Source organism: Trachurus japonicus, chromosome 12 (assembly GCF_045865225.1).
Source record: "Trachurus japonicus isolate A0001 chromosome 12, Traja_1.0".
In the NCBI taxonomy this organism is placed as follows: domain Eukaryota; kingdom Metazoa; phylum Chordata; class Actinopteri; order Carangiformes; family Carangidae; genus Trachurus; species Trachurus japonicus.
In genome coordinates this window covers 21230333-21242765 of record NC_140918.1, presented here as the reverse complement: position 1 = coordinate 21242765, position 12433 = coordinate 21230333, and the positions used below count along the sequence as shown (strand labels likewise).

At 41.7% G+C, this 12433-nt stretch overlaps 1 protein-coding gene across 1 annotated transcript; it reads left to right on the top strand.

The window, feature by feature from the left end:
* The first annotated feature begins 5573 nt into the window (after window positions 1-5573).
* LOC146977527 (uncharacterized) lies at window positions 5574-7114 on the top strand. The gene is made up of 4 exons (XM_085793836.1): window positions 5574-5924; window positions 6065-6220; window positions 6466-6558; window positions 6760-7114. Exons 1-4 carry the CDS (start codon window positions 5574-5576, stop codon window positions 7051-7053), a joined length of 894 nt encoding a protein of 297 aa, XP_085649962.1. The 3' UTR covers window positions 7054-7114.
* The last annotated feature ends 5319 nt before the right edge of the window (window positions 7115-12433 follow it).

Genomic DNA, 12433 nt, shown 5'->3' with positions numbered 1-12433 from the left:
CATTAGTGTGAATACATTAACTGGACAAACAAGGGTTCTGTATCACTCCTGCCTAAAATAACTACAGACTTAACAATGGGACTAAAACCATTTTGTGTTCAAGATCCTTTTTTTGTGACGCAAAAGAGGGTCTGGGGTGGTCAAACTGAATCAGAATTTGACATGGTCTCCCACTGAAGTAACACAATGCAAGTGTTTTATGGCACCAAAAATCTCCAGTTGCAAAGTGGAGCCCTTTGAATGTGAACCAGGATTGCAGTCAGTGTTCTCGGTTGCTGGGATAAGGACTGGACATTTAAAACACCTTTCATAGCCATGGACAATTAAAGAGAGGTTCTCTATCGTCTCGAGACTATTTCTCCACTCAGTTACATATTCCATATGTACGGGATATGCTGCTTGTCAGGGCACGTGGATATTTCTTTAAGACACACCAGCTTGCCCGGCCACGCCCTATTGCGTAGCTATAAAGTGCCTGCGCTGGCGTGTAATCACTGATTGTTTGATCTCCACGTTGTACGTCAGGGTGCTGTGTCTCACAATCCGAAAAGGTATTGTTGAAAGAGAGGATATAGTAGCTGAATCTGCTTACCTGTGTAAGTCGCGGCGTCTGTCACTGGCAGCCTCCCTGGATTGCTGTATCTGAAGCTCTTTCTGTCTGTCTTTTTCCAAAACACCATAGCCTGTCTGGTCGAGCCCGAGGTCCTCTGGCTCCCAGCGGCGGTGGCTGTGTTCCTCCCGGCGTATTGCTCGCGGCTCGTGAGCTGACGCGCCTGGTGGAGTCACGGCGAGCATTGTCTCTGTGGCTGAGCAGGGCCAGATTAACACTTCGCTGTACCCTGGGCAACAATATTCAAGGGCCCCATCATCACGACCCCAGGATCACTATAATCTGTCAAAATACAGAATAAATTCCAGTAATACACAGTAAATATAGGCTACTCAATACTTCAATATCTAACTGTCATTAAGTGCACTTTGATGTGCAGATGCTCAGAACTACAAATACACCACAATGTCCTCTTGTCAAAGCCACTCACTCACATATGATGCCATGAAACAAAACACATCAGCATCAGTGTAATCTGGCAAAATTGACCCACTACATAGAAAGAGAGGGAAGTGTCCTCCATTTTCACAAAAAAATAAATAAGCAACCACTTTCAAAGCATTCAATATTTATTTAACAACACAAATATTATATTGTATTGAATTGATAGAGCCATCACAGAGGAAGTCCACAGACAAGACACTCCATAATCTACTAGAATCAAGTAACATTTTGGTTCTGAGCTCATTTTACAGAGAAATGAACTTGTCACCTCAGAATTCAACAGGACTATCAAGTTATAGTGCAATCAGTGGTGTTTTACATGTACAAAAAAAAAGAAGAAATAAATAGAAAGCTGCATACCAGAAAAAACATGTGTTTTCTATTGTTAGTGATGTGTTCATCAGGGATCCATGCACTGTAGCAATCACACAAGTCTAAATGAAGAATATAAGCTAAGATTCCACATCATAAGGTGACAAAACCAAACTCAGAGCAAATGAGAACAAGGAGGGAGCAGCAAAGAGCTCAGTAGCCTACTGAAGGCCACAATGGAGACACACAGGCAGACTGTTAGGGATCAGATCCATTCTATGACAACAACCTTATGACGACAACAACAACAACAACAACCTTATGACACTCTTCACCATCTATAGAGATCCGGCACAACAATAGCGGGTTTCTATTTCAATTAATTACAAACGTGAATTATCCCGCTGCTTTGAAATTTTAACGATACGTTATTGTTCCGTTTGAATAAAATAAATCAACATGTTGAATGCACAGACCAGCGCCATAAAGTTCTCACGGATGAACGTGAACGGAGGAGACAGAGACGTACCGGTGTGGTGGCGGTAGCCGCGGTAACAGTTGGTCAGACTTCAGGCCGTCCTGGCTAGCTGAGCTGTCCGGCTCGTTGACGGAAGCTGCCGTAGCAGAAAAGTTGGTAGCCTAACGTTAACTAGAGTGAAGAAACCTACCTATTTTCGGTATAACTTTCTGTGTTTCTGATGTCCTTCTCCTTTTTTAATTTCCGTTCAGCGCTCCACTTAGTTTCTCCATCTTTGCATTTTTTGAGTTGCTTGACACTCCCCGCTCAGTGCACGTTGATTTGCGTCACCTTTGACCAGCCTCCACGGGCTGACCAATGAGGAGAGGGTCTCAGCCGTCTCAGCTCATGTCACAGACACAGTCACAGGCAGGTGCAGGGTTTTCTGTGCGGTGCAGTGCAGCGGCTCCGGCGGACAGTTTAACAAATAAGCGAGAGATAATCAGATATTTTGCTTATGCCCTCACTGCCCTGGGCCCTTCATAGGTCATGGGCCCCTGGGCAATTGCCCAATTGCCCATATGGTTAATCCGGCCTTGTGGCTGAGCCGGAGCTCTTTGGCTCCCGGGCCGGCCTCGGCAGTGTTCCCTCACCGGCGTATTGCCCGCGGCTCGCAGGCTGACGCGCCTGGTGGATTCACGCCGAACATCATCTGTGTGGCTGAGCCGGAGCTCTCTGGCTCCCGGCCTCGGCAGTGTTCTTCACTGGCGTATTGCTCGCGGCTCGCGGGCTGACGCGCTCGGCGGCGAACGTTTGTCTCCCTTCTCCAACAGTTCGAGCACTCTCATCCCATCATAAGCGTACGGTTCCCACAGGGCCGACACGCAAAGTACACTCACAAAAGCAAATAAAAAGTAAAGTTAGCTGCGGTGCTACAGGCTACCTGTAAACAAACCTATTTCTGGTCCTGGGCAGTATGGCAAGCCAGGAGGGCTATTGCTGTGTGGGCTGTGGGGTGGCCATGCCCCTAGAGGATGGGCATGATAGTTGTGTGCTTTGTTTGGGGCATGAGCATGCCTTGGCCTCAAGGGACAAACCTCAATCATGCATGGACTGTTTTATTCTGCCCCCACATACTAGGGAGGCTCGGTGTCGTTTCTTTGCCTCAAAACGCTCAGGCCCTCAGGTTTCTGAGGGGCCGAGGCGGAAATCAAACCATTGTCGGTCTCCTTGGGTCTTGCAGGCTTCCACGGCAGCCCTTTCCCTCTCAGTGTTGGCCCTAGCGCCTTGCGGGGCCTTCTCCTGTGAATTGTATATATTGTATATTTGTACAGTTCGTGTGTTGCACGTTGTGGTGTGGGATTGTGGCTGCACCGTCTCCTCACGGGGTGTCTTAAAGATCTATCCCGTACATATGGAATATGTAACTGAGTGGAGAGATAGTCTCGAGACGATAGAGAACGTATGGTTACATTGTAACTTTGGTTCTCTGAGTGAGAGACTATCTCTCCAGACCTTAGGGCGCTCAGAGACACGTTTCGACTAACTACACTCCAGCGCAGGCGTTTTATAGCTACGCAATAGGGCGTGGCCGGGCAAGCCGGTGTGTCTTAAAGGGATAGTTCACCCTAGAATGATATTTCGCTCATTATCTACTCACCCTCATGTTGACTAAGGGCTGGAAGAAGTTTCAGATTCCTCCGTGGCTTCTCTGAGTTACAGGGGGTCTCGGCATAGCAGTGCATGTCCATATAACGGTTGCAAAGGGACACCGGAGCTCTTCGTAAAAAAACACACACAAAAAAACATCCAAATACATCCATGGTGCTCGTATGTAATGTCCGTCTTGTGCTGAAGCCCCAAATTGCGTAATTGTCCCGAAAAAAATTAAATAAGTCTATATTTTAAGCTTGTTTGCAGCGGAAGCTTCTCGAAGCTCCTCTTCCTGGTCCGTCCAAATCTCGCGTGATTTGCGCCGGCGTCAGCATGCGTCAGTGCGGTTACTGCAAATCACGCGAGATTTGGACGGACCAGGAAGAGGAGCTTCGAGAAGCTTCCGCTACAAACAAGCTTAAAATATAGACTTATTTAATTTTTTTCGGGACAATTACGCAATTTGGGGCTTCAGCACAAGACGGACATTACATACGAGCATCATGGAGGTATTTGGATGTTTTTTTGTGTGTGTTTTTTTACGAAGAGCTCCGGTGTCCATTTGCAACCGTTATATGGACATGCACTGCTATGCCAAGACCCCCTGTAACTCAGAGAAGCCACGGAGGAATCTGAAACTTCTTCCAGCCCTTAGTCAACATGTAGATAATGAGCGAAAGTTGGCATGATGTTGGTATATGGCTCCACATCTGGGTTGCCTGACTTTGCTGAAATACTACAAATCATCATTGTTCATGACACCTTAGTGTTTGTAGTGAAACTGCAAAGTGCATGGTACTCTGAGCATTTTAGATGTTTCAAGTTGGAGTCCACAAGAGTTGTCAAAGTAATTGAGCAGTCACAACTCACTGACACATACCCATTGGCTACTTATGCAGTGGAAGGCGATCGCATGGTTTCTTTGAAACACCACATCTGCTTGTCAAACTAGGTAAAGTAACCCAAGTCCTTCCTACATGTTTTTCTATTTATTCCTTCAGTTGACGGTTAGAGCTTCACTGTGCAGAAGCAGATGATATTTTAAGATTTTTAACAGAAACTGGAATTTTTGTGGGGAAAAAAAACATCAGACACAAATAATATTATTTTCTGTTTTTGTTGATGTTGCCCAAAAGTGATAATTCTACTTTGAGTTTATTATTGATGTCATAGTGCACACAAGCACCACTCTTTCTTTACAGCCTCAATAATCAACATAAAATGGAATTAGATTTTTTTTTTTTTGACGATTTCCTGTTTTGTAAAAATATTAATTTTTTATTCTTTGTCTGATTTGTGAAGGTCATGTATTAATCAGGGTGTGAAAATATATGATTTGTTTTTTAGTACTTTGTTTATTATTTGTTATCACACCATGTCTTCTTTTTTTCTCTCTTGCAGTTCTGCTTGCCCAAGACTGTGATCATGTCTGCCCCAACTCAACTACGTGTTGTTATTGAAGAGACACAAGTTTACAAGTTAACCCTACCAGATGGAATCCCTAGCACTGTAGACGAACTTTTGGCAGCTGCGCAGAATCATTTTAAACTTGAAGGGAGTTACACGCACATGGACAAAGATTTCGATAATCAATTCTTCACACTAACATCAACCGATGTGGTTCATGACAAGGACACAATCAAACTAGTAGAAACAGAACCATCTGTAATTTTGACATTGACTTCTATCAGTGAGCCTTCAGGTTCCTCCACTCCAGTGCCGCTGGATCAGTCATCTCAAGATGAGAGTTCCTCAGCCAGCTCATCTGACACCATTATTTTACAACCTTCAGCAGAGTATCGATCAGAGCCATGGCCAACCAATTTTGTGATACCCATCTTTTCATATGGTGTCGAAATGATTCTTGAAGCTGGAAATCAAGCTTATGAACGTGATGGCTCACTCCTTCAGGATCCAAGTATCTACTCTGACATTCTAGAGAAACTTGCAGAAGCAATCTACCGCTACCAGGCCTATCCCAGTGCTCTTCAACAACTCGAAGTTGTAGAAGCTCTACTAAACAAACACCCATGCTTGAGGGAGCCTGGAACCTCATATTCAGGCACATATGGGTGGCAGAATCGTCTCAAAATGAAGATGGCCAATTTCCGAAGCAAACTGAAAAGGCGCAATGTCCCTTGTCCCGAGCTTCACATCAACTCCTTGAGAAGGAAGGCCCCTGGCGAGAGATATCCTGCAAAAAAATGCAAGAAACCGAAGAGAGCCGAGGTGAACTTCCTTCCCCCACATCCAAGTGGAGAAAGCAACGACAGTCTGGAGAGGGACAGACAGGAGCTCCTTAACGAGGTTAAGAAGAAAGACAACGCTAAAATAATTAAAGAAAAAATGGCCAACACATTTTCCTATCGAAGACTCGAGGTTGTGAGTGATAGTCCTGCTGCTGCTGACTTCAAAGAGAGATGGCCTGCTTTGTTTTGTGAAGCTGAGGTAGGTGATTCTATAAAGCCTTAAACATTTCACTTGCTTTATTGAGCTGTAACAATAATTAATGAATGAATTTTCTTTTCAAACATGTACATTTATATAAAAATAATATTGATGTACTTGTGAATCTTTTGTCCATTCAGATCAAGGAGGAATTCAGGAGAATAACTACCATTCCCCTGGAGCGAACCTTCATGCACAAACTGGACGAACACACACCAAAACTTATTACCCTGATGAAAGCCAAGGGAGGTGCCGTGGGGATCAAGATGAGGCCGCTCCTGGACAGACTGAGTCAGGTGTGCTTGTTTTGCTTGTTCATAGTATGTTTTACAGGGAGCTGGACCTACTTTTTTTCTCACTCACAGACACATACAGTATACACATATACAGCACAAGCCTCACACTTGGTAGATTCCATGCCCTTGCACGCTCTGGGTCCATGCACTTAAAACACAAGAGCAAATATATGCACTTGTGTTTTCACTTGACAGTTCATTGTGTATGTATAATGGTTATGTTCATGTTCTTAATCTGTTCACAGAAACAGAGCATTGAGATGAGACGTGAAACCGTTATCCGCAGCCTTATACTGTACCTTGGCGAGAAGGAAGAGGAACTTTTTGAAGACTGCTTGGTATAGCATTATTTTAATCATTTAAAAATATTTTTAATGACACAGGTTAATTTAATGTTAAAGTTAAGAGGAAAGCAGACAAAGGAACATATATTCTTGTGTTCATTCTTCCCTGATAATGAAGTCACTTTGAATGATTCATGCAGTTCTATTATTTGTTTCTCAATAACATTCTTCTTTTTTGTTGTATATTGTTTGCAGGAGGACAGCCGGAGTGATGTCAGTAACCACATCCTCAAAATACTCGTCGTCCACGGTGCTGATGAGGATCCAGTCGATGTCTCCATCCTTGTCGAAGGCCATGAGATTTTGCCAGGGTGCAACAGTACTGCGAAAGCTTGCTCACTGCTCATGGGACTGATTTATGCCCTGAACTTGGCATACCCTCCCACTTTGCGCTACACTTTTGAAGTCTTCCAAAAACTCTTGCTGGAGCTGGATGGATTCAAACTGTCCCCAAAAGTAAACACCTTGAAGTTGAAGTTGCTTTCCTAAATGCATGTCATGACTTTGTCATCCTAGAGGAGGAAAATGACATAATTCATGGACCCTTGTTGAGGACGTAGCATCATGCATGGACTCTTGTGAAGAAATGCCAAGAATTAGCACTGAGTTCCAGTTCATCTTGGTTTACTAGTGGGTTGCCTGTCATAAATGTTTTTTCATTTTTTGTCAAATAAGGTATCTGTTAATTACAGTAAAGATTGTATTCTTCATCAAGAATGGTTAGACACCTTAAGCTGTTTATTTTTAGTTGATTCTGTTGATTTTATTTCATTAATGTTTTAATTGCATTCTTAAAAGTGCACTCGTCAGAGGACTGGTTTAAATGTTGAAATTGCACTGTTTCAGTGTGAAGATTTTAATTGCATATTTGAGAAGTGACTATGTTACCAGATCTATGTTGGATGTGGTGTATAATGTGTAATACTGTGTATTTGTTGTTTACCAGTCATACCAACCTTTGGATATTTTCTTTAAAAAATATACTTAGTCTTACTTTAAATACCTTTTGCTGGAGATACATCTTTAATTTACTGTACAAATTCTAATGCAGTACAATATAATGCACTTTTACTATTGTACAGTACATTCTGTTTTTTCCCCCATTTAAATAGGGGTATACATAATCCATACACCACTGCTCAAAGTTTAAGAGGCGGTTTCTGTCCTGACCCTCTCCCAGAAGTTGTTTTGAGCATGTTTGTGTGTGTTAAACGTTCTTGAATATCTGAGTATTATATTTCTGTAATGAATGTAGAAACTCTGTTTCAGAGGGTTGTAAGGTTTTCACTGCATATTTGAAAAGCACTATTCCAGATCTGTACTGCATGTACAAAAGTATTGGGACATCTACACAATCTAATGCAATATTTATTTCCAGTACAACCCAATAGTGTAAATTGGATGCAGTGTATACTGTGTAATACTGTCTGTTTGTTGTTTTTATGTCAGTCATGCCAATGTTAAATTTATGGCTGCCCCATAAAAGATTGGGCAATTCAATCCACAATAGTAGTGGATTTACTTTGACAGTTCTTGTTTGTTAAACTGTTTAAAATTGAAAATAAACTGTTTAATTGCATTGTAATTTAGTTGTGTGATATGTGATACATATATATTAAATGCATAGAGTATTGGTTAAATTTATTTGGTAACATTTATCAAAAGAAAACTGGCAATGATTACCTAATTTTAGTGAGTAATGTAACGTAATGCAACCAAGTAAATTAAAATGTCAAGCACAAGAAAATAATTAAAATCTACTAAATTACTTCATAACAGCAAATACTACAGATATATAAAATTTACTTAAAATTTTGAGTAAAATGATGTTCCTGCCTATGAAAAACAAGTAGACTTTACTTAATTTGTTTAAATAAATATAACTTAAAACTTGGATGTAATTAAGTAGTAACTGTTACTTAATATCTTCACAACTGTTATGTTTTATGGTAAGTAGAATTTACTTGATACTGGCAAGTGAGTGTTACTTGATATTGCAGCATTAAATTTTACTTAAATCATTTGCGTGCAAATACTTACAATAATTTTTTTAAGTAAATCTTATGAGTCATTTTTTTCAGTGTGAGGGTGAGTAGATAATGAGCGAAATATCATTCTAGGGTGAACTATCCCTTTAAAGAAATATCCACGTGCCCTGACAAGCAGCGGGGGTCATATCCCGTACATATGGAATATGTAACTGAGTGGAGAGATAGTCTCTCACTCAGAGAACCAAGGTTACAATGTAACCATACAATCCATCACATCTGTCCTTTCAGCACAGTTTATTCACTACTGTTATTAGCTGCTCCATCAGAGCACAGCAGCTTTCAGGATAAAAGCTTTGGACATATTTATCACAAATATACTTGTCAGCACCAAAATCAGAGAAAAATACAAAGGATGCCCATTGAGGCACTTTTGTGGACACTGGTGTAGTCTGTACGAAACCAAAAAACAATTGTAGAAACAGCTTATTCAATTTAAGTCATAAATATTTTCTCAGTATTCCCTGAGGCCACCGTTACCTTGGACCAAAAAGCTCTTTTTAGGTGTTGTGGAGATATTGTGTTCACAAGGCTAAAATTGTGTTTTGTGAGGTCACCACACCCTTGACCTTTGACCTCAAATCTGTTTAGTTCATCCTTAATCCAAGTGGAGATTTGTGCCAAATTTAAAGTTTCTTCAAGGCACATGGAAGTGTAAAATTTGAATAATTCTCCGTGAAGGGACACACGGTGTTCATGAGAATGGAAAGAAAAACAAAAACAAACCAGCTGTAGCTGTAGCAGGGGCATAAAATAATGTTGTGCAATGTAATTTATCATTTACAGAAACATATGCTCCGCTCGCATATTTTATATTTTTTATATAGTTCAACAAATTAGATTCATATACACTGCAGAAAATTGACAAATGATGGCTTGCATAGCTGAATTTAATTTGAGGATGCAAGGATACAATTTTAAATTCATGACATAGACATTAGAAATTAGATTAGAAACCACTAAGGATGAACAAGGAGTGGATTTATGTTTTTCAGATCGTTACACCATAGAAAATCAAGAAATGCCTCAAAGACGTGACAACACTTTCTCAACACAGAATATGACATATGGCATCTTTTAAGCTGTATAGTAGGTACTTACATACAAAATTGTACAACAGAAAAAAAAACAAAAAAACTTCAAATTCCAGTCAGGATTCATGCTTTGAGATTACTCACAAATGGTTTAGATGTTTTAGGTTAGTGAGTGATGTGTTGATTGATGGTCCAGTGTTTGTTCTTATCCCTCCACAATGTTGATCACTACATGTGCACTTTTTCACTCATTAAAGGGTATTTCGGGTCTTTTGATATGAATCTATATGGCATCCCCATCACCAGTTACGTGCTGTGACAGTGACTTTCCCCGGACTGCGTCCCGTGAGCGGAGTTCCGGCCTGGTTTCGGTGCTGACGAATGTAGTCCGGCTAGTTGGCTGGGGTCATGAAAATAAAGCGTTTTTCTTCTCAAAACAATATGCGTTCAAAAGAGTGATACATTTGCATCACAAAACCGTTGTCCACGAAAGAGTCTGACCTCGCAATCGCTTGGCGCTATTTTCTCTCCCTCCGTATCACTGCGCATTGCCGCCTGTAGACAGCTGTGCGCATTTCCATCAGCTGTTTCACTGAGTTTACTGCTCGGATAGTTCACATAAACATATCTGATTATGACACAAGTGATGAAGCCATCCCTTGTTTTAGCACAGAGCTAAAGGGAGAGCTTTATGAACCTGATGTGATGCTGAACCTCGTCAGATGGAGTTAAAACGAGCAGACAGAGAGAGAGAGAGGAGGGACAGGGAAGTGACAAGCTGAAGCTAGACCACAACTGTAGCTGTGACAGACAGGGTGACCGGGTGATGATCAGTAATGCAGCGCAGTCCGTGATGGAAGATCAGCCCGACAAATGTACACACACTATCAGACAATCAGGACGATTATTTTTTTCTTGCCGTTATAAAATAGCGAGCCTCCACACCAGCTGCGTCCACTGTGCTCTGGCTCAGCTGACCGGTGGTCAGATAGTAGTTAGATCTTCACATGTCGAACTCTTTTAAACAAAGTGCAGCCAAACACCAGGCTAAAGAGAGAGAACTGAGGCTCCTCTGACCGCTGCAGGTGAGCTGCACGTCAGCTGGCTAGAGCGCCGTTCTTTTTTTTTTTCTTTTTTTTCAGCAGCACCGTCCGGTGCAGGTGATGCACGCTATCTGTCTGTGTATGTTTGTCGGTCTGATCTTCCACCGTGAACTGCGCTGCAACGATCACCCACCTCTTTTATATAGGCCTACCTAACAGTCTATGGCTCTAACTCCATCTGACGAAGTTCAGCATCACATCAGGTTCATAAAGCTCTCCCTTTGGCTCTGTGCTAAAACAAGGGATGGCTTCATCACTTGTGTCATAATCAGATATGTTTATGTGAACTATCTGAGCAGTAAACTCAGTGAAACAGCTGATGGAAATGCGCACAGCCGTCTACAGGCGGCAGCGCGCAGTGATATGGAGGGAGAGAAAATAGTGCCAAGCGATTGCGAGGTCAGACTTTTTTGGACAACGGTTTTGTGATGCAAATATATCACTCTTTTGAACGCATATTGTTTTGAGAAGAAAAACGCTTTATTTTCGTGACCCCAGCCAACTAGCCGGACTACATTCGTCAGCACCGAAACCAGACCGGAACTCCGCTCACGGGACGCAGTCCGGGGAAAGTCACTGTCACAGCACGTAACTGGTGATGGGGATGCCATATAGATTAATATCAAAAGACCCGAACTAACCCTTTAACACATGATGAGAATAACAAAACCCCATGACGGAAATGATGGCACTTTCTGTAACTGCTGCTCTACAGAAGCAAAGGGACGCTCACATGAATTGTTTTTGTAGTGGCTCTGTGGGTGGGAAGGCAACTTATTCAAGCACAGATATGTTGCATTACTCTTCAAAAACTCCCAGTCATTTATACGTATTGGTCTGATCTCACAGTAGCCAGCAGCTTTCATTTCCTTTGGCACAAGTACAGTTTTAAAGAAAGATGGCAGGTTTTTACAGCAAAACATATGATTTCCTCTTTGAAACGGGCCATTGAATGAAGTGTCATCATTCTCCTTGAAATGAAATAGATCGCCCCTTAACTTTTCTCTCAGTTTGAGTTTTTCTTTAAATTTAAGCATCAGTATTTTCTCATTTTTACCCAGCATTATGCAGATTTGGCTTCACTATCCACACATTTCATACCACAGCATTTTTTTTAAGACCTTAACCTACAATATGGAGACATAAATAGCCACACAGAAAGTTGTCATCAGAAGTTTAGAGTGTTTTGGGGTGGGCAGGAACTGTCTGGTGCTGCCAAGTCTCCCTTGTTTTCAGAACTCCATGTTGGCAGGTACTGTACTGAAGCACAGAAGCTGGAGATGGAGTCGGCCAAAACATCTCCAGGGCTCAAAACAATTCTAAAGAGAGCTGTTACACAGGCTGCAAATAAATAAGTTGACTGAGAATAAGTGATGTACGTAACAAGGCAATGGGCTGCTTGTGGTGTTGGTACTTACAGTATAGCTACATGGCACCAATATGTGGGGACCAATATGTACCCAGGCCTACACACAGCGTGCCAATGTTCTACTCTGTCTTGTGCCTCAGGTATGACTGTCAATGTAAAAAAAAAAACACCAAATTAATTGTCTGACTAATAGGGGTGTAACGGTATGGGATTTTACAGTACAGTACGGTAACGGTGTTAGTACAGTATACCGCGGTATTTCACGGTGATGGTATTAAAATTAAAGTACATACTTTATGTAAAGTAATACAACTT

What these genes read in the sequence shown, in the direction of transcription:
- LOC146977527 (XM_085793836.1), top strand. Translation starts at nt 5,574, where the DNA reads ATGGCCAATTTCCGAAGCAAACTGAAAAGGCGCAATGTCCCTTGTCCC. An exon ending in CTTTGTTTTGTGAAGCTGAG is followed by an intron (nt 5,925 to 6,064) that starts GTAGGTGATTCT and finishes TTGTCCATTCAG; the next exon opens with ATCAAGGAGGAATTCAGGAG. An exon ending in TCCTGGACAGACTGAGTCAG is followed by an intron (nt 6,221 to 6,465) that starts GTGTGCTTGTTT and finishes ATCTGTTCACAG; the next exon opens with AAACAGAGCATTGAGATGAG.